This window comes from Ambystoma mexicanum, chromosome 1q (genome assembly GCF_040938575.1).
Source record: "Ambystoma mexicanum isolate Mex_15411 chromosome 1q, UKY_AmexF1_1, whole genome shotgun sequence".
Taxonomy (NCBI): Eukaryota; Metazoa; Chordata; class Amphibia; order Caudata; family Ambystomatidae; genus Ambystoma; species Ambystoma mexicanum.
The window spans coordinates 788,117,462-788,144,135 of NC_090922.1; the positions used below are offsets into that span (position 1 = coordinate 788,117,462).

The window sequence follows — 26,674 nt, forward strand, 5'->3', positions numbered from 1 at the left end:
GCGAACGCGCGGGTAGACTCGCCAGGAGGAAATGGGAGCGGCAGACCCCAGTCTCCCGCGTGACATGACACTATGCCCCCTCCCAGGAAGACCCGGGGCCCCAGGTTTCCAGGGAAACCGTACGTAGAACTCACGTATCAGCCGGGGAGCATGCACGTGCTGGCGCGGTTCCCAAGTACGATCACAGGCTGGGTACCCCTTCCAGTCAACCAAATAGTGGAGCACCCCTCTACGGTAACGGGCATCACAGATCTCGTGTACCTCAAACTCAGGGATGCCCTGTACCAAAACAGAGGCCGGACGAGGAGAGGTGCGGCCGTAATCATCGACCACATAGGGCTTTAACAGGGACACGTGAAAAACGGGATGTACACGCCAGGAAGAGGGTAGGCGAAGACGGAAGGCTACAGAGGACAACCGTTTGGTGATAACAAAGGGTCCCAAATATCGAGGGGCCAGTTTGACGGGCAGATTGCGGAGAGGCAGGTTCTTCGAGGACAACCACACCTTGTCGCCCTCCTGGAAATTAGGTTCTGCACTCCTCTTCCTGTCTGCCTGTCTCTTCATCCGATCCTTGGCTTCACTTAAGATCTTGCGTGCAAGTTCTTGCTGTTCCCGGATGTGTAAGACCAGACCATCAGCAGAGGGAACAGTACTAGATGGAACTGGTTGAAAAGGCATTAACCGAGGATGTAGACCAGTGGAACAGAAGAATGGGCTGACTCCAATGGAAGCATGAACGGTGTTGTTGTAGGATACTTCGGCCAGATCTAACCCATCTTTCCAATTAGACTGTGTGGCATTGGCAAAACAGCGGAGGTACCCCTCCAAAGTCTGATTGGTCCTTTCGGTTAGCCCATTTGTCTGTGGGTGGTAGCCTGAGCTTAGAGCTCTATGTATTCCCAGATGACCACACACCTGACTCCAAAATGATGAAAGGAACTGGGTACCTCTATCCGATATGATTTTTTCCGGTAGGCCGTGCAACCGGTAGATGTTGTGCAGAAATGCTGAAGCCATTTGAGTAGCTGTAGGGATTTTCTGGAATGGGATGAAATGGGCCAGTTTGGTGAAGCTGTCCACAACCACCATTATACAGGTGTACCCTTCAGATGGAGGCAAATCCACAATGAAATTGGTGGCGATGGTATGCCATGGATAGGGAGCCACTTCGGTGGGCATTAACAAACCCAATGGTCGTCTTCTGGGAACCTTGCACTGGGCACAAATTGGACAGCTGTCGATGTACTTCTGGACCTCGGTCGCCCAACCAGGCCACCAGAACTGTCGGGATATCAAGTCTCGAGTGGCTCTGACCCCGCGATGTCCTCCAATGGGTGAATCATGGAATCCATGTAGAATGCCCCTTCTAACGGCTCCTCTAGGTATGTAGAGTCTTCTCTGAAAAAACAACAGTCCATCTCGTTCTGAAACCAATTGCCGACTAAGAAGGGTCGTTCTTTCTGGATCCGACCGAGTGGCTTCCGCGATGGACTTAAGGTGAGAGGACAAGGCCAGCAGAAAATGGCGAGGAGAAATCAGTGGTAGTTCTGGACAAGGCGTCCCATCTACGTTCTCCAGGGACCTGGAAAGCGCATCCGCCTTTGTATTGGAGGTTCCCGGGATATAAGTAACATGGAACTCAAACGGAGAGAAGAAGAAGGCCCACCGGGCTTGACGAGGAGTCCGACATTGCAGAGAGCGAAGATATTGCAGATTGCGATGGTCTGTCCGCACCTCCACAGAAAAGCGTGCTCCGAGGAGAAAATGTCTCCATTCCTCGAATGCGGTCTTGATGGCCAACAGTTCCCTTTCAATCACCGCGTAGTTTTGTTCGCTGGGACTCAACTTGCGAGAATAATAGGCCACTGGATGTTCTACTAACGAGGTTGGATCTTTCTGAAGAAGGACTGCTCCTACAGCGAAGCTGGAAGCATCGGCCTCCACTATGTAAGGCAACTCTTCCTGGGGATGGCGCAGGATCGGGGCAGCCATAAAGGCCGACTTCAATACGTCAAAAGCCTGAGAAGCCACGAGATCCCATTCGAACGTGATCTTGCTGCTGGTTAGCCTGGTGAGGGGTGCCGAGATCTGTGAGAACTGTGGGATAAAGCGCCTGTAAAAGTTTGCGAATCCCAGAAAGCATTGGAGAGCCTTGATATCGTGTGGATGTTTCTATTCTTGTATGGCTCGCACCTTCTTGGGATCCATCCCAATACCTTCTTGATTGATAACAAATCCCAAGAACTCAATGCTGGGTTGGTGAAAGCTACATTTCTCCGCTTTGGCGAACAGGTTATTGACGGACAGCCGATGAAGGACCTCACGAACGTGTTCCACATGCTCGTCTAAGGATTTAGAGAATATCAATATGTCGTCCAGATAAACCCAGACGGATAATCCTAACAGGTCACCAAAGATGTAGTCCATGAATCGTTGAAAAACAGCGGGGGCATTACATAAGCCGAAAGGCATAACCCTGTATTCAAAATGCCCAAAAGATGTCTTGAAAGCTGTCTTCCACTCGTCCCCACTCCTGATGCGCACCAAATGATAAGCTCCGCGGAGGTCCAATTTGGAGAAGATTCGCGCAGTATGCAGGGTTTCAAGGATACTGCGAATTAAGGGTAAAGGATACCGGTCCTTGGCTGTTATGTCATTCAACTGCCGGTAGTCGACACAGGGTCTCAATGTACCTTCTTTTTTCTTTACAAAAAACAGGGGAAATCCTGCAGGTGATTTTGACGGCACAATGTACCCCTTTTCTAGACTCTCTGACAAATACTCCTGAAGAACTAGCTTCTCGTCACGTGTTAAAGCATATAATTTCCCATGGGGAATAACGTGGTCCGGTAGCAGGTCAATGGAGCAATCAAAGGAACGGTGTGGAGGTAGGGGTATGTTGCCGGGTTCAGAAAACACCTGTTTGAATTCGGAATATTCCTGTGGGACCAGAGACGTGGAACATAGATGAACCCCATTGCTGTCCGTTACTAGAGAAGTCGAAACGGTCCTGGTGGGAACCGGTAGCTTGCATTCTTGAGCACATCTTTCGGATGAAAAGGTCAAGGTCTGGGTTCTCCAGTCTATCAAAGGATTGTGGTGTTGCAACCAAGGTAATCCCAAGACCATCTTGTAGTTCGGTGACTTGATAACATCAAAGGCTAGTTCCTCGTAATGATCAGCAATCAGAAGAGCCAGTCCAACTGTGAACTGACTAACGGGTCCAGAAGACAAGGGAGTACCATCAATAAGCTCCACCGACAGAGGCGTGTGTCTGGAAACGAGTGGTATCTTATGTCTGGTGACGAACGTTTCGTCGATGTAATTGCCGGAAGCCCCACAGTCCAGTAGACCGGGTACTTCCAGGTTCTTGTCTGGTAATTTAATTCGGACCTTCAGGGTCTGTAGCCTGGTTGCATGGGCAGACGAATAGAACAAATAACAGAAGGGTCTGAGGAAGGAATGGGACCTGTCGTTGCCCTTCCTGTATACGACAGGTCTCCTAGTTTCCCGACTTCTTCTTCTGCGGACGCAAAGGACACGTACCCAAATAATGTCCAGCTGCTCCACAGTAAAGACACAAACGCAAAGACCTCCTTCGTTTCTTCTCTTCTTCCGTCAAAGGTCCCCTCATGGCTCCTACTTGCATGGGCTCAGGTCCGGACTCGGTCGACCCAAACGAACCAGCGGGTGTGTTGGTCGTCCGGGGACCGCTTCTGTCAAGCCGACGTCTCTCAGCCTTTCGTTCGGCTAGCCTTTGGTCAATACGGAGTACTTGATCAATCAAGAGTTGAAGGCTCTCTGGTTCAGGGATGTGAAGTAACTCATCCTTGTACTGCTCTCTCAGGCCTCGACGAAACAGTGTCTTCTGTGTAATTTCGGGCCACTGGGAGTCGGTAGCCAAAAGTCGGAAACGGCTGATGTAGGTGATGACGTCATTGCTTCCCTGTTTGTAGTCCATCAATTGATTCTGTGCAACGGAGGCCAGGTTCGGCGTCTGGAATACCTCAAGAAAGGCCTTTTCAAAGGCAGCAAAGTCATTCAAAATAGGACTGTTCGTAACCACAAACGGAGTTGCCCAAGCTAATGCGTTCCCAGTTAGGTTCCCCAATATGTAACCAATCTTGGCCCTATCGTTGTTGAAGTAGGTAGACCTGAAGAGAAAGTGTATCCTGCAGTGGTTACAAAACTCTGCCACCCGTCTAGGGTCTCCGTCGAATTTGATGGGTGTTGTATGAGCCAATGATCCCTCTACTTGAGAGGTACTGGGTGCTCCTTGCGTTATCATTTGTCGTAATGTTTGATTCTCCTGACGCAGGGCGGTCATCTCAGCCCTGAGCGCTAGCAACTCGTTCCTCATGTCCTGCGATTCATCCATCTCTGAAACAGAAGGAAGTCGTCTCAATCTGTCAAGCTGATTGGCCCGAGAGGACCGCGTACCTGTAGTCTTGGTGGTTGGTCTCGCAGAGGTCGCCAGTCTGGAGTCCGGGAACTGATGAAATAGTGGCACGAGGAATCAGCCTCTCCACCACCCAAAAGAGGAACTGGGTGAAGGATGGACCAACCCCCAATGTCACAAAGGCACTCTCCCAGGTAAGCGTGACAAGAGGATTGTAGGCTCAGATGGATGGAACCATAGTCCAGGTGGAGCTTGTTGTCAAGACCGTGAATCTTCCAAGAACCTCAGTGCAGCGACAGTTGGTAGATAGACCAGTGTAGCAGAAAAGGTATTCGCAGTAGGCAAAAGGAGCTTGGCTGGTGCAGATGGTTCTAATGGTGCACAGGATGAGATTCGGAGTCAGGCAAGACAGGAAAGAGTGAGGTCAGATGGAGCTAGCTGTCTGGCCAAATAGAGAACTGTAGGGACGTGCCCAAGATGGAACAGGGGAATGCAGGCTAGTGTAGGATAAGTCCCATCTACACAATGATGACTCAGGACAGAACTCCGGAATGGGCTGAGGGAAGGCTGACCCAGGGCAGAACCCAGGTAGTAGCTGGAGGCTGGCTGGCCCAGGGCCGGACCCAGGTGAGGATTGGAGGCAGGCAGGCCCAGGACAGGACCCGGGTAAGGACTGGAGTCAGGCTGGCCCGGGGCAGGCCACAGGTAAGGACTGGAGGCAGGCAGGCCCAGGACAGGCCACAGGTAGGACTGGAGACAGGCAGGCCCAGGACAGGCCACAGGTAAGGACTGGAGGCAGGCAGGCCCAGGACAGGCCACAGGTAAGGCAGGCCCAGAACAGGCCACAGGTAAGGACTGGAGGCAGGCAGTCCCAGGACAGGCCACAGGTAAGGACTGGACGCAGGCAGGCCCAGGACAGGCCACAGGTAAGGACTGGATGCAGGCAGGCCCAGGACAGGCCACAGGTAAGGACTGGATGCAGGCAGGCCCGGGACAGGCCACTGGTAAGGACGTAGGCAGGCCCAGGACAGGCCACAGGTAAGGGCAGGGCAGGAACAACGAGGTGAGCAAAGCGAACCGCGTTGAGACGCGACCCGCTTTGACTCGCGGCCTCTTTTATGGGCCGCCGGCGCCCGAGAGGCCTGGAACGCAAACCGTTCCGTTTCCGGGTGCCGGCGAACCCATAACGAGGCTTGAGAGGCAAGCCCCCACGGCGCATGCGCGGAACCGGGAGAGAGGGCCTCCGCGCATGCGCCGAAGGCCGCCGGCCCCGTAACCCGTCGCTCCCCTCCCGGCGAGTCCCCAGACGCGAACGCGCGGGTAGACTCGCCAGGAGGAAATGGGAGCGGCAGACCCCAGTCTCCCGCGTGACATGACACGGGTGCAGTGAGCTCAAATGTTGTTATAGACCCTCCAGAGTGGGAGAAATTCCATAGAACAGGGTATTTAACCCATGTTTATTCTCAGTGGAGGGACTCCCTCACCCTTGTTTAATTTGTAAAACTTGTTGTTTCACCCTAAGTAACCCTGGGTAATCCAGACGTGGAACCCTTGCTCACTGTGCCTTAGAGTGGCTCAGCTTCACAACACTTAGGAGGCCCAACAAGGCCGAAACACCTGTTTGGGGTTGCCGATGATACTCTTGTTCAGAAGAGAATTGCCTAGCATTTCGGTGCTGGACTGCCCCTGTGGGTGGGACCAGACTGATATGCCAATGAATATTTCGCCTCTGTGAGGAGTCATTGGATTACAATGTGGTTGTAGACCCTCCTGAGAAGGAGCAATTCCATTGAACAGGGTATTTGACCCATGTTTCTTCTCAGTAGAGGGGCTCCCACAACCTTGTTACATTTGGAAAACTTGGGGGTTTACCCTAAGTAACCCAGGGTAATCCAGATGTGGACCATTCTCTCACTGTGCTTTAGAGAAGCTCAGATTCACCTCACTGAGGAGGCCCAACAAGGCCGAAACACATGCCTGGGGTTGCTGATGGTACTCTTGTTCAGAGAAGAATTGCCTAGCATTTCTGTGCTGGATGCCCCTGTGCGTGGGACCAGACTGATATGCATATGGATATTTCGCGTCTGTGAAGGGTGCAGTGAGCTAAAATGTGGTTGTAGACCCTCCACAGTGGAATAATTTCCATAGAACAGGGTATTTGACCCATGTTTGTTCTCAGTAGAGGTGCTCCCACACCCTTGTTTAATTCTCACTGCCTTCAGTTTGACGTTTTAATATTTTTTAATTGTTTTACTCTTTATTTGTGTAACCTGTAAGGGAGGGTTATTTTAGGGATTGTTACTTGCCTTTGATTGTACCTGCCTAGAGTGTTTTAGAAACTTGATAATCTTGTATTTTTGTACCTCTTCCTAATTTGGTTTCTTTGAGTGCTCTGCGTGTGGCTCGCTGAACTACTAAACCACCCTATAGCTCCTAAAGTCTTGACTTGCTGCTCAGTGACTCAACTTTGATAGAGTTTCGCTACACCTAATTGTCAATTACCCATTTCATCAGCTACGGTGATCTCACAGACCTTCCTGCAGAGCTGGTTCTGAAAATCCACCTGATCCATTAGTTCTTAATAGTGGGTGAAGGTGTTTTAGAATGAGTGAAGCCTCACTGGAATAGCCTGATATCTCTGGCTACACATACCTTTAGGCACTGATGTTTGAGAAAAGTAGAAATTGCTAAAAGATCTGTAAATATTGAACTAGGCACAATGGGGCCCCTCCAACACAAAGTATATTGCTTGAAAAGTTTGTGTTATGAGAAGAAACTACCTGTCCCTGGTACTAAGGCTGAAATGGAACAAATGGAATGTACGCCTCCCTACTGATGGGGGTGATAATGCTCGTGCAGGCCCTTGCACTAGTGGTTATGTAAATGCTCCTCCATATGTCACTAGCTCTGATGCAGAAGCTTCTTTTGAATTAGAAGACAGACTGAAGATTAAAAAAATGGAACTTCAATACAAAATTGCCCAGATAGAAGCTGGCACAGTGGAGAAGGCCAAACAGAGAGAGTAAGGGGAAGGAACAGAGTCTTACCACTATAAAAATAAGGATGGGGACTGAATTGGCTGGACTAGGTGGAGGCTGGGGCTCCAGTGGGGGCTCAGGCTCTTGCTCACATGTCAGATTTCCTGAATATCTACTCTGTGCCTATGACAAAAAGGACATTATTGAGTTTGAAGTACAACAGTTGTGCGAGTGTGACAAGTTTATATGCTTATCCAGCAGGCTTGCATGGAGTGGATGCAGTGCCATCCTGAAGTTGCTAGCAGCTGATAGAAAAGACTATAACAAGTTGAAACATGGTGTACTCCACAAGGTTGGTAGGACTCCTGGCCAATCCTCAGAAGAGGTTAAGTGACCACAAATTAGGTACCAAGTTACATGTGTAACAAATGTGAATGATTTCCTTAAGGATGAGAGTGGGTGGGTACAAGTCATAAGGTGACCACCTTTGAAAGCATAATCAATTTGGTCCTGTTGGAACATATGTTTGCATCTTGACCTGTTAGGTAAGAATTGGTGAAGTCACACTGTGTGAGACTACACAAGACGTATCTACTTGGTATTAGGTATCCCACCTTTTGGTATAGGTCTGTACTACACAAGTTGGTAGTGTGACTGAGAGCTGTACAGATGAAATCAGTCAATACAAATAGGCAAGTAATACTTACAACCAAGGTTTCAATTATAAATATTTATTTATTTATTTATATAACATCAGTTTTAATAAAGCATTCTTTAAAAAGGCAATTATGTGTAACCGTTCAAGTAAACTTTGGCATTACTTTTCAGAATCAATAAAACTGGTGAATACTCTTTGGATATGCTTAATACATTTCTCCTACACTCTGAAGTGACGTCAATTACAAGGATAGTATTTGCATTCATATATACCACCAATATACTTTGTAGACTCTGAGTTTCAGAAAGGAAGAGTTAAGGAAAGTAAAAGGTTAGAACAGTTTCTACGAAAATGTGTGGACAACTGAATCCTCCAATGAAATCTAGGTAAGCCTTTCCCAGCAGTAACAGTATTCAACAAGCTACAACCTATGGAGGGACAAGCAATGCCAAAGTCAATGCATTTAGAAAGGTGCTTTTAGGGAACCATGACAGCCAAGTCATTTGGACAATGTATATAGTTCTGATGCACTTCTTGGATAAAAGTCTTTCACAAAGTTAGGTGTTCAGAAAATCACGTGTAGGAACACATGCAGGTGCAAGTCTCAAGTGAAACAGCATGACTTAAGGAAAGAAGGTAAGTACCCCCAAGCCCAAACAGTATCTCTGGTTAGAAGAAAGGTGATCCAGCTGGATTCTGTCTTGCTACCGCCAAGCAGACCCTGGCTCCTGAGCCTCAGTTGAGGGGACAAGATGGAAGACATCTGGAGGGCTCCTGCGGCAATACTTGGGAAGGTCGTTGGCAGCTACTGGCTCTCTTCGATTCAGCAGCACTTCATGGTTTCAGCCCTTCGAAAAGAGCAGATCGAATATCTCCGTTTGGCCTTTCCTTTCTCCCTCCGTCCTGGACTCTGGTGAGGGGACTCAGGTGAGGGCTCTCCAGCTTCTGGAGTGTCTTTAGGAGGCTCCTGGAGCTTTTGGCCGGATTTGTTCCGTGGCAGGCATTGCACTCGGTTATGGACACTTGACCACTGGCATTGGGCTTCTGCAGCAACGGAGAGGCACAGGAAGTCAGGGGTTGCGCCAAAGTGGAGTTCGTCTCAGGGTTAGTTGGTCCCGTTAACCCAAGGGAAGAAGTCGTCTTTTCCGGAACTTCTCTGTTGATTCGAAAAAGGAGGTCAGCACAGCAGCAGGGCTTCACCGATACTTCGAGGTCCAGGAGGTTGCAGTGGGCTTCTCTTCATGATTTCTGCTTTGGATGTTTCTTCCAGTGGTCGACTCTAGTCCCAAGACCCTCACCTTTTAAGCAAGTTTTCCCATTTATGCACAGTCTAGGCTGTCAATCACACAGCAGGGTGGCTGTACTTTCAGGGCAACCAGCCAGCCAATCAGGACTGGTTTCATTCAGGCACACCTAGAGACAAAGGACAGGGGAGTTTCGGGACCCTCCCTCACATTCTGTCATTTCATACACATTGGAGCCAGTGTTGGGTGTCAGGGCTGAAGCCGGCCAAAGGCAAAATACACAAAGGGCTCAAATCTGTCTCAACGCACAGAGTAAGAGCCAAGAAAGACCTCACAAACAGAAAATGGTGAAACAAGAAGACAGGCGCCATTTTGACAATGGGTGCTGTGCTGTACTGCACCTGAGGATCCAGCCTGCGCTAGGAAAGAACAAGGATAGTAAAAATTAAACCACTGCCACCAGCCATTTAAAGTAGGGAGGGTAACAAAACATGTTAGATGAGAAAGTAGGTAAAGGGGCTACTAAGTAACCCACAGCTCTCTATATAAGATGATGTGTGCTAGACCTACAAGTAGAAAGGTAAGTAAGATCAATTTCACCGTACTATTCTTGAGAACTGTAGTTCACCCAAGAAAAGGTATTTAAACCTTAAGAGAAATCCAAAGGATTTCTCAGTGATACTGCACTGAAGGTGCTGCGGGTCCCTATACAAAAAAGCAATGCCTATGGAGTTTGTCAGACTCCAAAAACATTAAAACATCAAATCCAAATCAGGGAAAAACTCATGAGAGAGTGAGAAAAAGGTCCCACTCGGAAGGTGGAAGGAATTTAGCACTGAAATAAAAATTCACCCTAACATGATTCCCTTAGCTGAGCCAACATTTAGCTTATTATAAAGTGCTAGACCCACAAGCATTAGCCATAGCTTCTGACCTGTGGGTCTTCCCAGAACTCTTAGGAAGGGAAGAAGCAGAACAAAAAGGAAGGTGAGTCATCTGATAGACATGGCTCCCATAAGGCCCACACAAGGCGTAAGGGGGTCATTAACAGTGTGATTTTCATAAGGGTAGTCGGACTACTGCTCCCAGGCAGGACTTTGGCCACCATAAGCATCCATACATTCACAAACCTTTTATGACTTGTGTCACCTGTGGTGCAAGCTTGGTGCAAGATTGGTGCAGCAAAGTACCTCAGCACTTTTGACTTCACCAGCAGATATTGGCAAGGAACCCTAACTGTGAATGACCATATTGTCTACCCCAGGAGGTCTTTAAAAGTTCAGGGTAATGCCTTTTGGATTAAAGAATGCACCGGCCACATTTCAGAGGTTACTTGCTGGTAAAAGGCTAGAGGACATTTGTATAGCATGTCTTGATGGTCTTGCTGCCTTTAGCTCCACATTGAAAACACATGTTGCATACCTCAGGAAATTTTGAAAGTCCTTCAGTACATCTACCTGAGCATAAAAGCTACTGAATGCCATCTCGGTCTGGGTTCCATGACCTACCGTGGGCACAAGGTAGATGGAGCAAGATTCATTCACTAGCCAGCAAGCTTCAAGATGTACAGGACTAGGAGACCCCATTTCCCAAACCTCTGTGAGAGCCTTTTTGGTCCCCACTGGGGCTACAGGAATTTCATGGTAAAATATGCCACCATAACTGCCCCCTTGCCTGCTCCCTCCACTCACATAGAGCCTAAAAAGGTAATTTGGACTGATGAGTGTGAGAAGGCCTTCCAGGGCTTGAAGAATTCCCTGTGCCAGGACCCTTTCATAGCTCAACAGATGCATGTGACACAGGTATAGGAGCAGTCCTTTTTCAACTGAATGGCAAAGGCAGGGGACATATGATTGATCAGCAAATAGTTTGAGGATAGGGAGTTGAGATAGGCCACTGTGGCAAAAGAATGCTTTGCCATTATGTGAATACTTTGGAAGCTAAGACCCTAGCATTTTGGCAATGACATCACTATCCAGACTGATCATAAAGCGTTGAAGTGGCTGATGAACATGAAGGGTCAGAAACTTAAGTTGATCAGGTTGTCCATTAGAATCCAATGCTTTGACTTCCCCATTCAGCATAGACAAGGGTTCAATCATAACAATGCTGATGGTATGTCCAGGTGTCCAACCGACTCGACCATGAAATTCCTCCAGGGGTGGATTAGATCCACCCTGTCCCTAGTCTGGTGGGGTGAGTGCTAGGAAAGATTTTCTTGTTCCAACATTCCCTCAGTTGACATCAATGGAACAGCCAACTCTTTGTCATGGCTTGAATCCTTTTCTGAATTTTGGCGATAAGAAAACTTTGTTTGCTTTTCTTTCCTTACTTCACTCATCTCATTTGGTGGTACTGGTCAGCTCATATGACTTCCAGTATAGGGGGACCTCGCCCCGCTTCAAGATTACTTTGTTGTTTGACCAATGAACACATCACCTCACAGCGAGTTGCTGCAGGAGTGGTATGTCTCCCTTTTAGTGTTTCTGTGTAACACTTTTAGTTCCATTTTTTGATGTGTCATGCAATGGTTGGTGGCAGTGGATATATTTGTACTGTGTTTTCAGTTGTTACTGCATGTACTTTTATACTTTAGCGCATAATGCTATTTAGAGTACCATATCTTCAAAATGGCCTTGCATTTTTGGCCCTGGCCTTTGGCCATCTTGCTCTTCTGCCTTCTACCTGTCTTCTCAGGTCAGGAAATACCATATATGGCAAGTCCTTTCACAGGGTCAGTCTTGACTTTATTCCTGGACAAAGTTGTGGTGTGTGCATGTTGGCCAGATATGTGGTTCAGGAGTGCCTTGTCAAAATCCACATTTCAGCCAGGGGATGTCTCTTGCTGGGCAGATGTGGGGCAAGAGGCTGCCCATGATCAGACAGCCATTACTTTTGGTTTGATTGGTTCAGACCCTTACCATTGGTGGCCTCAGACAGCCCACAAATTGACAGTTACGGAATAGAACCCCCAGGACACAACAGAAAGAGGCAGCAGATCTTCTGAGAGTGGAGCATGGAACCACCATTTATTCGGACTCCCTCCAGATGCCATAAAACTGCCTCTATGGTCCCTGGACCCACATCCAAGTGGGCCCAGTGATTCTGACTACCCTAGGTAATTCGTGAGGAAATTGGAGTATGGGGCAGGAACCTGTATACCTGTTTCCACCCCTCTCCGCCATAGGTATTGCATGTGCATATAGTCCTCTCCCATACTCTCTCTTGCTGTGAATCACTGATCCCCAGTTTTAAGTTTGGAAAAAAGGAGGCCTGCAGTTGTTTTTTAGGTCATCATTTAGAGCAAAGCCCCTTACAAAGAGGAGTTCTGCAATGTAGCCCCAAAGATTGCCACTGAAGGTTACCAGCATTGCCTCCAGCCAAGTTCTGGTGAAGCTCTGCCTCTAACTGAACACAAAAGTGATGGGTGGAAGGTTTCGAATGAATCTAAACCACTGGCAATTGCTCTGGGCAACCTTCCACCGAAGCTGCTGACTGATTTGCACATGGCTGGTCCCCTTTTGCAATGGCGCAGACGGGCTAAAAAACGGTGGTGTGGAAGGTTGCCCAGAGCAATTGCCAGTGGTTTAGATTCATTCGAAACCTTCCACCCATCACTTTTGTGGTCAGAAGCTCTGCCTCTATGCATCGATCCACAGATGAGCAACTGCTTCTTTTTGTCATGTCCTGGGGGTCTCCGTACACCAACACTGTCTCTGCACCCACAGCCCCTGGATGCACTGAACTCAGACCAATGACAGAAGTTAATGGGCTCAGTAATTCTGAGCACCCGAGGAGTGATCCCTCACAAAATCAGAGTAAAGGGCAGGAGCTTGCCTAACTCTCCCGTCTCTGGTCGTGATCAGTGGAGTTCTGGCCAAGGATCCCACTTAGTAGAGCCGCCAAGTCTGATGATATGTGTGGGGCAGACATCTCCTTTACAATTTGAGGGTTTTAGGGTTTGATGGTCTCCAATATTGTGTTTTGAGTCACTTGGGGGAAGGAAAAGGGTGGTGTAGTGTCCCTCGTGGTAGGGGTAACTGAGGCGTAACCTCCTTGGCTGCAAGATGAGATTTTTAAAAGTAATTTTTGTTACGAAGCATTTCAATTTTATCGCCTAGAGCGTCTTGAATGGTGGTGCACCAATGTGTGTCCGCTCTAGTGTGGTTATTCGATAGGACAGGTGTTTCCAGTTCTCTTAGAATGGAGAAGAGTTCTTTTAGTATTATAACTAGCATCTGATATTCTGTTGTCATAAGAGGTGGCTTTGTTAGAGATAACAGCTTTCTTGTATGCCCTGGTGGCCTTGGCTAGGTTTGAAGAGTTGCCCAGAGACAGGTGTCTCTTGCCGAGATTACGTCTTAGTTTTGTGGAGGGTGATAAGCTCATCAAAGAACCAGATGTTGGTGGGTTTATGGCTTTTGGGAGTTTTAAGTTTAAGTGGAGCATGAAGGTCGATAGTACGGCGGAGGCCCTGGTGATAGTGGTTGGCTATGTTTTCTGGATCGTTGCAGCAGGGAGGGGTGTGGGTAAGTGTGGACAGTAACATGGTACCCATGCCTCGAGCTCTGAACTTCTCCTCAGAGACCTCAACATCCACCTGAATGCTTCTAATCCCAACCTATACGACTCTCTCTCCCTTTCCATTCTACCCTCTGGTCTGAGATATTCTGCTTGACACACCTTTGATGACTCATCTCCTCTCTCTTGGACTGACCACTTGAGGCTTTTCCGGAACTTAAGGAGGTCCTGCTCAAGACGAAGAGGGACAGGGAGGCTGTTCCAAACAAGGGAGCCCGCTGAGGAAAGTTATCGACCACCTGCTCTCTGTTTAGCAAACCGCTTCACATGCAAGGAGTTGGTGCCAGAGGAACACAGAGGTCTAGAGGAGGAGTATTTGGTCAGAAAGAGTGGACACCGGCCCCAGACAGCCTTATAGATGATGCAGAGGGATTTGAATTTAATCTGTGCTGCAATTGGGAGCCAGTGAAGACTTTGTAGGGCAGTAGAGATGCGGTTCCTGGGCTTAAGGCCAAGGATACTTCTTGCTGCCCTATTCCGGATTAGCTGGAGGGGTCATGGAGTGGAAGAACGTAGATTAAGGAGGAGGCTATTGCAATAGTCAAGCCTAGAGAGAACCACTGCCCGGGTAACGTTGAATCTCAGGGGGAAGGTGAGGAAAGGTAGAATTTCTTTCAGAAGGAAAAGCTGAAAGTGGGACTTCTTGGCAATATCCCAAGTATGAGGGAGGAAGGAAAGAGAGAGGAGTCTAAGACGACTCTGAGGTTTCTGGCTTCCGAAGAGGGAGCAGGGGAGAGCCCATGGATGAATGCCAGAGTGAAGGGAAGAAGTTGGGTGCAGAGGTCCCAATAGGGAGGATCTCTGTTTTGCTTGCGTTGAGGAAAACATCATTAGAAGTACACCAGGTCTGGATGGCTGAGAGTCAGGCAGGAATGAAGGAGGGTCCAAGGGATTCTGAATGGAGTTTGAAGAAGAGTTGTGTGTCATCAGCATAGCACTGGAATTTGAAGCCTACTGAAGCCTACTGAAGCCTACTTCCAAGTGCAACTATCAGTACGACTCCAACCTCGCCACCCTGAAACGCAAATGCAGGGTGGCTGAGAGGAAGTGGAGGGTTTTGGGTGGGTCCTCTGACAAACTGGCCTGCCACTTGCTCCAAAGGCAAAACCGACTCTCTGTCCTCTGCAAGAAGAGAGTCCATATCCAAGCCTGCGTCTCTGCTCCCTCTAACAACACAGCCACATTCTTTAAAATCTTCAAGGAGCTGGCCAATCTCCACCTCTCCTTTTCCCTCCCAGCCCCTCTGAACGGCTCTGGCCTCTCATTTCATCACCACTAAGACTAAGAATATCCTGTCCTCGCTCTCCTCTTCATCTCCCCTACCACTCTCGGGCCCCCTTCGGCCGCCTCACCCTCTCATCTTCCCTTTACCTCCTTCGCTCTGACAACACCTGACAATATCTCTAGACAAGTCCGATCTATGAAAGTGTCTTCCAAACAGGTGCTCCCCTGCTCCTCCAGAACCACCAAGGACCACATTTCCACCCTCGCTCCAGTCTTGGCCCATTTCTGCAATCACGCTTTCCCCACTGGATCTTTCCCCTCTCACCTCAAGCTCTCCCTTGTGCACCGACTCCTAAAAAAGCATTCTGCAACCCTACATGCCTGGCAATCTATCGCCCGATTTCTATCACTCCTTTCCTGGGCAAACTCCTGGAAAAGCTGGCCATCTCCCAGCTTAAACTCCATACTGAATCTGTTGGCTGCCTCCATGACCATCAGCCTGGCTTCAGATCAGCTAGAGGCATGGAAACTGCTCTCCTGAAAACCTGGGAAGATCTGCTCTCTAACCTTGACACCAGCTCCCCCACTGTCCTCATCCTCCTTGACCTTTTTTCTGCTTTCGACATGGTCAACCACACCACCCTGATCACCAACTGCGTGTGAACCTTGCATCACGGATCAGACCCTTGCGTGGCTGACCTCCTTCCTCCTGCACCGTCCCTCCCAGGTCCAATTTGGATCCTTTCATACCACCACCTCTCTCTCCATCTGTGGCGTCCACCAGGGCTCTATCCTCTCACTCTGGCTCCTCAATGTCTATCTGGTCCCTCTGGCCCACCTGATCTCCACCTTCTCTTCTAACTTTCAGTGTTATGCGGATGACACTCAGCTCTCTTTCAGACTTCCCTCAGTCTCCTCTCCTCCCTCGCTCATTTCTGACTGTCTATCCGTGATTCAGGATTGGTGCACCTCCAACAATATTTGCCTTAATGCCAGTAAGTCTGAGATCCTTCTCACTCTGGGTGCCCTCCTTGGGCCCTCTATCCTCGCCTTCCTTTGAGGCAAAAAACCTTGGCGTCTTCTTCAACTCCACTCTCTCCTTCTCTCGTCATATCACGGGCCTTGCCAAAAAAGCCCACTTCCAGCAGTCACACCTCCTCAGAGGTATTCTACCATTTCTCACTTTCTCCCAGAAGCTCACTGTCTCCAGAGCCTTGGTTCTCTCCAGGCTGGACTACTGCAGCAGCATCTTTCTCAATCTGCCTACCTCTACTCTTCGCCCCTGCAACTAACCCAGAACAGGACTGCAAGACTTATCCTTGGCCTCAAGCCCAAGGACCATATTTCTCCAGCCCTGAAATCTTTTCACTGGCTCCCGGTGGCTGCTAGGATCAAGTTTAAGACCCTCTGCCTCATCCAGAAGGCTTTCTGGGGCCTGTGCCCATACTACATCCAACTCTCTCTTCCGAAATACCTTCCTTCTATAGCCCTTCTTTGAAGGTCAGATGCTTCTCTAGACAGAGAGTGGGGGTAAATCTATCTCCTCTGCAGGTGCCTCCCTCTGGAACGGCCTCCCTGCCCTTCTCAGATTTGAGCCGGACCACCTAAAGTTCCGGAAGCAGCTCAAGACCCTCCTTTTCTCCTCTGCTTTCTCTGTCTCTCCCCTGCTGACCTACATGTCAGCTGCACTGACTGGTTGCTTGGTTCCCTCAGAGTCTGACTGGGTACCAGGCTCCTCCATGACCAGTCTTCCTTTGCACTGCCTCCTGGCTTACCTCGCATTCAGGCGCTGTAACTGTAACCCCTACAGCCCCCTGCCCCTTGCACTTACCCAGAGCTGAGCTGCCCTGGCTGCACTTACTCTGAACCATGCAGCCCTGCTGGCACTTCCCCCTCCTCTGCCCTGCATTTTCCCCTCTCCTTCCCCTTGCACTTCTACTGTTGCACTTGCACGATCCAAATGACACAAGGCTTAGTAAGATCGTTTGTCCTGTCCTCCCTATGTCTTCCCTCCCTTGTCTTGTGGCGCCTAGAAACACTTGTGTAGAGACGCGTTATAAATGCCATATCAAATCGTATCATAGTATTTCCTGTAACGCACCGGCACACTAGCAGCTGAACTCTTAACATTGCCACTCAACTCCTGGCATGAAGTAATACTACTACCCCATCTCAATATTGAAGACTAATGGAGACCACATAATTTGTAGTTTATAGCAATCTGTTCTTGCAGGATACCATTCTTCCTAAACCTTTGCTGACTCCTCGCACTGTCCCTCCATGATTATACATCCTTAACACTCAGCTCTGCTTCACCCCTTCCTTTGTCACAACCAAACGTTAATTACAATGCCCTGCTCTTCCCATCTTCTCCAGATCTGACTGGTGAGCTGCTGCTTTGTCCGCTGTAAGAATGTGAGAGATTCACACTTTTTGTATGAATTCGACAGCAGCGAGGCATTACTGTGGCTTTGCTGGCATATGTCAGATTATTTCCATGAGTAACAGCTGCATTAACATATTTTTGAAAGTGTTGTGTGCATACGTCTTAAAAAAATGAATACTACGTGTTTAATTTATGTGGGTTTTTTTTCTCTTGAACATAGTTCCTCCAACCTTCCAGAAGCTTCAAGGCCTCTGGGACACTGGGAGCGTCCTCGATGATGACAAGGGCGGAAGCAGCAGAGACGTGATCCTTAATAACCCCATCTCCTTGTTTTGTGAGTCCAATGCAGTGCCGCCTCCTACTCTGACCTGGTACAAGGACGGCTACCCTCTCTCCTCCAGCGACAAAGTGCTCATTTTACCTGGTAGGCGGCCCAGGACAGATGTCTCACTGTGTCTTTAGATTGCATTATTTTATTACCTATTTGTTCCCTCTTTTATCAAGCTTTTCTCACTTTTCATCTTACGATACTTACATCAATTTATGGCTTTATACATTTTATTGGTCTAAATTAAAATAATATACTGAGATGGCGCAATGTATTGGCTTTCCAAGTCCCATAGGTCTGTTTGTCAGATAGTAGCCAACATGTCTTGCATATAACAAAACTCTGCATTGCAACCTAATTTGGTAGCGGACGAAAAGCATTGAAAGCTATGCAAGGATGCAGTGTTGCCACAGCTTGTGTTACTTCCAAGAAACAAAATGGTAATCATTTTGAAACTATTAGGATTTTACTAGCAATATGACAAAAACAAGGTTGGGCTCCTGCGTCAGACTGGGCCATTAAATTGTCTCGGGCACCAATGAAAAAGTGGCCCACAGTTGCAAATGGCTTTTCATTCCTTTTGCGGCACAGTTTGAATAGTCCCAAGGGGGAGTTTGTTTTATAAAATGTTATACAAATTGTGCGTTTTAAAGAATATTTATTCAGCAACACTGGTCAAAACTATTAGCCGCATAGTGAAGTAAATCATCAAACTTGCCAAAAAAGGGGCACACTTTGACCCAAAAAAACTGGCCGACACCAGCAATTTGCATTTTTGATTCAGCCATGGGCCTATTGCCTTATAGACCAGTCCGAGTCTGGTGGGCTGCCGCAGTCAACTAAGCAATGGTTGTAACACTATATTAACACTGCAGAACACACCTGGTTTGCACTTCTACACATAAATATAGTTGATTTAATCAAAGTCCAGTTACATAGTTATTATACAGTTCATCATTAATGTATTGTGCCATACAAATCTAAGTCCAATGGAAATATTATGTTCTACACTTAGCAGATGTATGTCTATCTTTTACAGAGCCCTATTATGACTACCTCTCAATATGTTGGTATGCTTGTATGGCTCCTAGTTCAGGATAGTGCTTGTCAATATCTTCTAATGTCAGTTACAGACCAGTTTATGTCATGCATTGGCTATATTTGAACATTCTTCTTATTTAGAGTAAATGTGGACTAATGGGAGGAGGTGTACTTTAGATAGAATTGTTTAAGAAAAGGTTGTTGAGAGGAGGGGTGTGGGGTCCAACAGGAAATCGTGTGTGTCTACACTTTAAAGGTTTGCTCAAGGCCAGCGTTTCTAAAACGTGTGTCATGACCTCAGTGAGTTTATTACAGGTCTCTGGAAGTATTGAGGTCAGACCTATATATTAAATGTTGCAGCCAATTTAGTAGTATTTTAAATTGCAGCTAGTGAGATCTGAAGACTGCCAAACTTGGATTTCCGAAGGAACATCGAGTCACCAGTGAAATCCTTTTTAGAAACCCTGATCTGGTTATAAATTGAGGACTAGTGAGAGGAGCAGCACACATTAAGGAGTAGTCGTGGTCTAGTGAGGGGTCTGTCAGGAGGCTTTGTGGTGTATGAGAAAGTTTGGCCCTTCAAGAGAACTTGAGGTTCAGTGGCAGAAGGTGTGTTCTAGCTGAAAGCCAGGTGTTCTTAAGCGAGGGGTGGTATTGTCTAGCATGTGCTGTGTGTTGTTTTAGGGGGGAGAAGCTGTGCTCTAAAAGAGGGGAACTATTTCTAGCAGTAGATTGCATGGTCTAGAAGGAGAAGACACTGAATAGAGAGAAACATAATGGTTTGGTGGCAGTGTGTGGTCTACAAGGAGGAGCTTTGTCTTGTGGGTGGAGATGTGGGTGATCTAGCAGCAGTCACTGTGAGGAGATGAGATTAAATCATAGGTGTTAGGGAGAATTCTCAGAGATGTGCTAATTCCCTTCTACCTTAGAGACCCCCAGCTTTTTTGCTGGACCTTAGGACTTTTAATTTCTAACCTGGAGAGAGTGAGACCTTTTTCCCACTCTCTCATGTATTTTTCTGTTATTGGGATTCTGTGTTTCTTTTGACTTTGGAGTCTGACAAACTCCATAGGCATCATCTTTACATTGTGACACAACACACCTTCAGTGTAGTGACACAAGGAAGTCTCTTAGTTTTCCCAAAGGTTTAAATACCTTCTCTTGGTGAAAGTACTGTTTCCTAGAGCAGTGAAGTGAAATTGACTTTAATTACATTTTGTAACCTTTTAGACCCAGCACACACTATCTTACCATAGGGTGCTGGAGGGGTTACTTAGTATCCCTTTTTTATGTTACCGTTTCTACAATTATTGCCTGGTGGCAGTGGTTTATTTTTTACTACCATTGTGTGTTTTTACCACGGGCTGCATTCGCAGCTGCAGTAAGGCACCCATGGGTGCCCGTTTTGTCAAAATGGCCCGGTCTTGTTTTTTCGCCATTTCTTGCTGGAAAGGTCCTTCTTGAGATTTACTCAGGTTTGGTCCCTTTGTTCATGTTGTCTTTGGCGGGATTCACGAGTGAAGCCCGCCTCTGGCTCCAGTATGTCTGGCAGGGGCAGGAAGTGAGGGTGGTGCCCGAAAATCCCTGTGGTTATTCCCCTTGGTTACAGGAATGCACCCAAAGGTTATTGGCCGGCTGGCTGTCCTTGGTGGACAGCCACCCTGCTGTGTGATTGACAGCTAGGCTGGAATGAATGGGAGAAACCTGCATAAAAGGCAAGGTTTTTTGGCTTATAAGGCAGAGTCGACCACTGGACAAAGGAATCCAAAGAAGAACTTGGAAGAGATGCCTGCTGCAACTCCTGGACCATTGGTTTGCCCGGTGAAGCCCTGCTGCTGTGCTGAAGCTTTGAATTCGCCTCGACTAGAGAAGCCCTGCAAGGACGACTTCTCCCCTTGGGTTGGTGGGACCAATCAACCTCCAAGTGAACCCGTCTGGACATCCTCTCAGAGCTGTCTGTACTTCCATTGCTGCTGCTGCTGGAACCGAAGTGCCAGGGAGAGGAACACCAGATTGAGTGCATTCCTTTTACATTCGGACCCGACCCTCAGGAAGATCCTCCAGACTCCATTGAAGTAGGACTGACCAAGCCTGAGCCACCTCAACAGAGTGCTGGACCCCAGATGTGAGGAAAGTCTATAGTGGTATCCAAGAGTCCACAGTGGTGCTATTTGCTGAGACGCGAGGAGCTGAAACTGCGACCGGCTGCTGAGTTGAACTTTGACCTTTGCTGCCGCTGACCTTCCCATTGTGTTGCAGGAGTCCCCAGAAGTCCTCCCTCTTGTCCCCACGACTGAGGCACAGGAATAACAGAATCTGCAGAGCCACACAGGAACAGAAGCCAGCTGGAACCATTTCTTCTAACCAAAGGTACTGTAAAGCTAAGAGGACTTACCTATTCTTGTGTAGCCTTACTTGCTCTCAGTTGATACTTGTCTTGGTTGACATTGCAGAGTTGCTTGCAGCTTTGCCCCTGCTAGGACAGTTTTTTCTGAAGTCCAACTAAGGGCTTAGTAAAACCATTCAACTGAGGCAGTACAAGACTCCACTCTTAGTATAAGGCTGTACCACCCGAGTACATGGTAGCGCAGACCTAGCAGTCAGGCTTTGTTTAGGAGGGAGAGAGGTCTGTAGAATCAGTACATATGAAATTGTAATATAAATGGTCCAAAGAAACACCAAAACACTATGTATGTAAAAATAAATGATTTATTTAAATCAAGTAGGCCCAGATAAATCTAGGGGTAAGTAAGCACTAACACATTATATGAAATCACAATATAAAAACACAACAATATACTTGAAAGTGCACAGACCCAAGTACAGACCTTATTTGGAACCCCTGACAGTAGTTCTAGGGAAGTCAAAACCTTTTCATAAACATTTAGTATAGGTCACACCTTTCTTGGGGAGTAAAAACCAATGGTTACTTTCACATTTACATTCAGTAGTGCAAGGGCAGTAGACACTAACAGTTATACACAGGCGTTTAGTACAAATCACTTAATCAGTCGACTGGACAATATACTTTTGGTGAATAGTGGAACACTTATTCCAGTTGCAGTAAAAACCTATAACTACTTATGTGATAACACACAGTTATACTAGGTGAGTAAAACCTAAGGATGTAATATACAATTACAGGTGCATTTGAGATCAGTGAACCACAGATAGAGATAAGCAGTAACTATTGTAACTTATCTTTGGATGGCACACAGCTAACACAAGGTAAGTAAAACCCACATACTTTTTTTTAACCTCATAATGAAGGGGAAGGTAAAACCCAATGTTACACTTTTTCTAAATGACTCAAAGTTCTTCTAGGTTGGCAACAACCGAATACAGACTTATTAAGGACAGGCTAGCAGTAAGTCAGGGGAAGCAAGACCCAGTTGGGGGCCACTCATACAATTATCCTCAAAGGATTAATCTGGTGATACCAACTCTTTACTTTTGGGAAGAGGCACAACCTAATCACAGGAGAGTAAAATACCTTCACATCTACTTTCTATTAGACTGGCAAAACAGTTGCTAAGGAAGAAAAGATGTTAACCATACTTTTAAGAATAGTGCATCACACATTCATGATCAGTAAGAACTTTTGTAACTGTTCACTCTTAGAATTACAGTTACCAACCAACCAACTCTTTAAGTAACTTTTAAACACTTATTTTCTTTTCTAGGCAAAAGGCCAAATCTCTTGAAAGTCTTTCCCTTATTCTTGGAGCATGAGTGTTCTCAGTGGCAGAAGGGGGGTCACTAGGACCAGTGACCAACAGGCAGTGTCAGGATAGGTTCTTAAGTAGCAAAAGTCAGAGTTCCTTAGGAAAACTGGGCAAACAGGTGAGTACTTTACCTAAGTGTTCGAAGAGGATCCAGGGGCTTCGCAGAAGACACCCTAGCAGGATTCTAGAATTGGGACTGGGTGCACTGGATGAGAGGCCTCCCCATCACAGAAAACAACCCACAGCTACACAGAAATCCTAACAGGCTTAAGGTATGTACATACCAAAGCCAACACAGTACCTCAGCATTGAAGAAGATTTTGCAGCAGGAGGACTTCAGGGTCTGCAGCCAATTACCCAGTCAGTGGATTCCTTGTCGTGACTGAAAACAAGACCTCAGAAGGAACTTTGCAGCAGGGATCTATGAAGAAGGCTCTAGGCAAGGTTTCCCTCGCGGCTGAATGCGGTTCTGCGGATTTGGCGCCTTTTCAAGCAGCACAGAAGAAGACAGAAAATTGTGGTTGAATTCTCATCGTTACAAAGGTCCAGCACTCTGTTGAGGGGACTTTTCAGACTCAGTTCATGTCTCTGGCGATCCACCAGGATGCCCACAAAGTTTCAGCAAGATTCAGAATTTCGAAGACCATGCACCGCACAGTGAATCAAGGTCCCAGAGTATTAGGGTATTGCAACAATACAAGGTCGCAGCAACGCGTGGCATGGCTCAAAATGCAGGTCTTCTTGAGTCTAGTGGGTCTCACCAGGCTCTGGGTCGGGGTCATTGTTTTCGGAGTCCCCAGGTCGATTGGAAGGAAGGGCTAAAACAGGCTCCGGTTACACAGCAGGCTCTCCAGTCGCTGGAAATCGTTTCAGCTGCATTTCCTTCATCTTCCTCTTTGTTTTCGGCTCCAGTGGTCGACTTTTCTTCAGCTTCCAGGTTCGCAGTATTTATCAGGAACTACAGCACAACTTCTGCATTCTCTCCCCACATTTTACAAGAAGGGGTGGTCTTGTTGTCCAGTCAGGACAGCCAGCACCCCACTGGGATTTGTCCCCATTCAAGCAAGGCGTAAGACAAAGGGCTGGTGAGTTTTGGACTCGTCCCTCACTTCCTGTTATCACAAACAGACTGGAGCCTGGGCGGGGAGTCCAGGGGACTCTGCCGAAGACAAAAATCACACAAATGAATTTCCCACCCTGGATGGGAAGGAACAAGAAATGACAAGAAACACTAAAATGGCGATAAAAGAAGACATGGGCATTTTGGTAAAATGAGCACCCTTAGGTGCCTTTACTGCAGCTGTGAACACAGCCCACGGTAAAGGTGCACCAAATTAATACAAGGCATCACTGCCACCAGCCATTGAAAGTAAGCTTGTCCCTGTAACAGAAGTGTTACCGTTTTAATGTGAAAGGGGATACATTGTATCTCCCCAGCACTCCACATAAGGTGGGGTGTGCTGGTTTCACTTAACAAAATGTAAAAGGGATCCAAAGATCCTTTCTACCCTTGGGAACTGTAGTTCACCCAAGGTTACCATAAGAAAGTTGGGGAGCCCCTAGGGCAACCCAGCAACAACAGGCACTTATTGCCAATAAGTTGTTAAAGAGGATAACTTTAAAAAGACACTATGGAGAGTCAATAAAATGACACCCATAAAAAAGAGTTAAAGATTATGTGAGTGTGGAGAAACGTTCCCACTCACTGAGGTATTATGGAAAAATATCCCACTAATAAAGCAATAAGTTCTGGGGTTGACCCAGGTCAGGAAGATTTACCAGTTTTGTGAAAATCTTACCTAACAGCGCCTCAGAAGCCTCCCAGCTTGTGGCCCTTCTAGTGAATCTTATTTCTACAAAATAAATTCTAAAAACATTGTGCAAGACTTTTACTTACCTGCTAAGAAGATCTTCAGATCCCCTAAACTTTGTTCAACTAACATTGACCGTCTTGGCTCCCTGAGAAACGCTTCTACCTCTGACGACTTTTTGCTTGTGCCTTTCCTCTAGGAAAGGGGTTCATTTACTTTTCATTGGAAGGTTTAAGAAGTACTTACCAGTTTATGAATTAGTTGTTAACCTTTGGTTTATTCCTCTACCTAACCCTTTGCACCCAAACTCAGTATTGCTCTGAATGTACCAGTGATAAATCAATGTCCACAGTGTCCTAGCTATTTAAGTCACCTGAGGGTGTAGGAATTGTCTGTGTGCCATCCCCAATGGGTATCATCTGATTTAGAGAAACAGAGTGTGTTTTGAAGTGTATTATAATTGTTTTATTCCCTATGGCATGTAAGGATTAGCGTCCACCTTCAGTGATACACTGACATGCAGAGTTCATGGATCAGTTCTGTCACAAGAGAGGAATATGAAAAATGAGGGATTGTGAATCTTTGTTCAATCAGGGTAAATCGTTCTTTCACCAACAGTAGCTTTTTCGATAGCATTTTGTGCCGAAATAATTCCATTGAAAAAGTCATTGAAATATATATGGTGAGTGGGTAGGAGGTTAAAGGGGGTGGGGGAATGGGGTGGTATTAATAGTAATGGGGAAAGGGGGGATTGGTGAAGACCCCCAAATTTAAAAAAAAAAATTTGATGAGCGTTTTCAATGGATATTTTCAGCAAAAAACCATTGAAAAAAACAACTGTCGATGACTGGGCATAGAACCTTCAATCAGGTGTACAGTCCTTTTTCAGAATATTTAGTTAAATTCAATGATGCATTTTAATATTTTTAACATTGTATTGTTGTAATAGGTTTGCATGTTTGCTTGTGTTTTACAACAACCTTTTTTAGTGCAGATGTGATTGGAATAAGATGTGTTTGTAGTAGAATGTTGCTTAAAAAGCACTTTAATGCACTGTGACTTAAATAGTTTAAATGCAACCAGTCAACTTCAAATTTAGAGCCAAGCTTTAAGACATTCACAAATTGATATCACATTTCTTGCCAATGTCTGAATAATAATTCAGGTCTTTTTATCAATTTGGTATTCATTTACATGAATGTTAGTTAAATATGTGTTTTGAAATTACTTAATTACTGAAACAAAAAGAGTATTTCTCTGCATCGAAATAATGCGATTTACGTCAAGACCAATGTCCTCTGTTTCACGTTTACAATGGTAGATCATTCTTCAAAGGGAGATCATGTCAGTTCAGGTTAGTTGTTTAGAGCATTGCCTTGAGCTACGCAGCACATGTGACATATTATTGATTTCTGATACCCTTTTTTTTTAAAGGGGGGCGTGTTCTGCAGATTCCACGTGCTCAGGCATCAGATGCTGGGAGATACACCTGTGTTGCAGTCAATGAAGCAGGCGAAGACTCCATTCATTATGATGTCCGTATCCTCAGTGAGTTTTGCACTTCATTTAACTTCCATAACAATGTTTTTAGGATCCCTGCCTTAAATGGTTGAAATTGTCTATTCAGATTCCACTTGTAAGAGAAAAACTGATTTAAAAATTAACTTGAGGGTCTTTACTAAGTAGTCATTTATTTGTCTATTTGGGTACCTTCATCCCAGTTAAATAAATTAGATATTAAGTTTTCGTAATATCCCTCTACCAGAATCAACAGTGTGATGAATAATTTCTTGACATACTCTACAGGATAAGAAGAACACTGTTCATCCACCATATTTACTTTTTCTGATGTGCCACTGTTACGATGGATTTACAAAACCAGTCATAGGTGGAAGATTTTGGGAGGGCACCCTATTAGGATGAACCTGGAAGACATTGAGAGGTTAGCAAAACCCTGTCAAGATAAGGCAGCCGAGCAGAAAGGCTTAGTCTCAGGAAGGGTGTTAGAGTGTTCTAGAGCTACAATTAGTCCTCAAGACCAACGATTGCAGGTAAGTATAAATATACACAGGGGTGACTTCTGGCAACTCCTGTGTGACCCCTGGCTCTGCCTCTGTAACGCCTGGGGTCTGCAGAGGCACAGAGAAACCATAAGTAAAGGGGGCTCTCAACTGAGAGCCCTCTTTACATTCATTTCTTTTTTAAGTCAGTCTGACTTCAAAAAGAACCCTCTCACCCCTCAGGATATGGATGGAAGGCTCTGTCTACCCTGCTCTGTGCATGACAGGAACCAGGA

The 26,674-nt window shown here is 46.6% G+C and overlaps 1 protein-coding gene across 2 annotated transcripts in view; it reads left to right on the plus strand.

The window, feature by feature from the left end:
• HMCN1 (hemicentin 1) overlaps positions 1-26,674 on the plus strand; it is a 1,785,366-nt gene that overhangs the window by 968,515 nt on the left and 790,177 nt on the right. For both annotated transcript variants that reach the window (XM_069641364.1, XM_069641365.1), the window contains exons 54-55: positions 17,694-17,897; positions 25,813-25,926. In XM_069641364.1, coding sequence (XP_069497465.1) covers positions 17,694-17,897; positions 25,813-25,926 — 318 coding nt within the window. The remainder of the gene's footprint in view (positions 1-17,693; positions 17,898-25,812; positions 25,927-26,674) is intronic.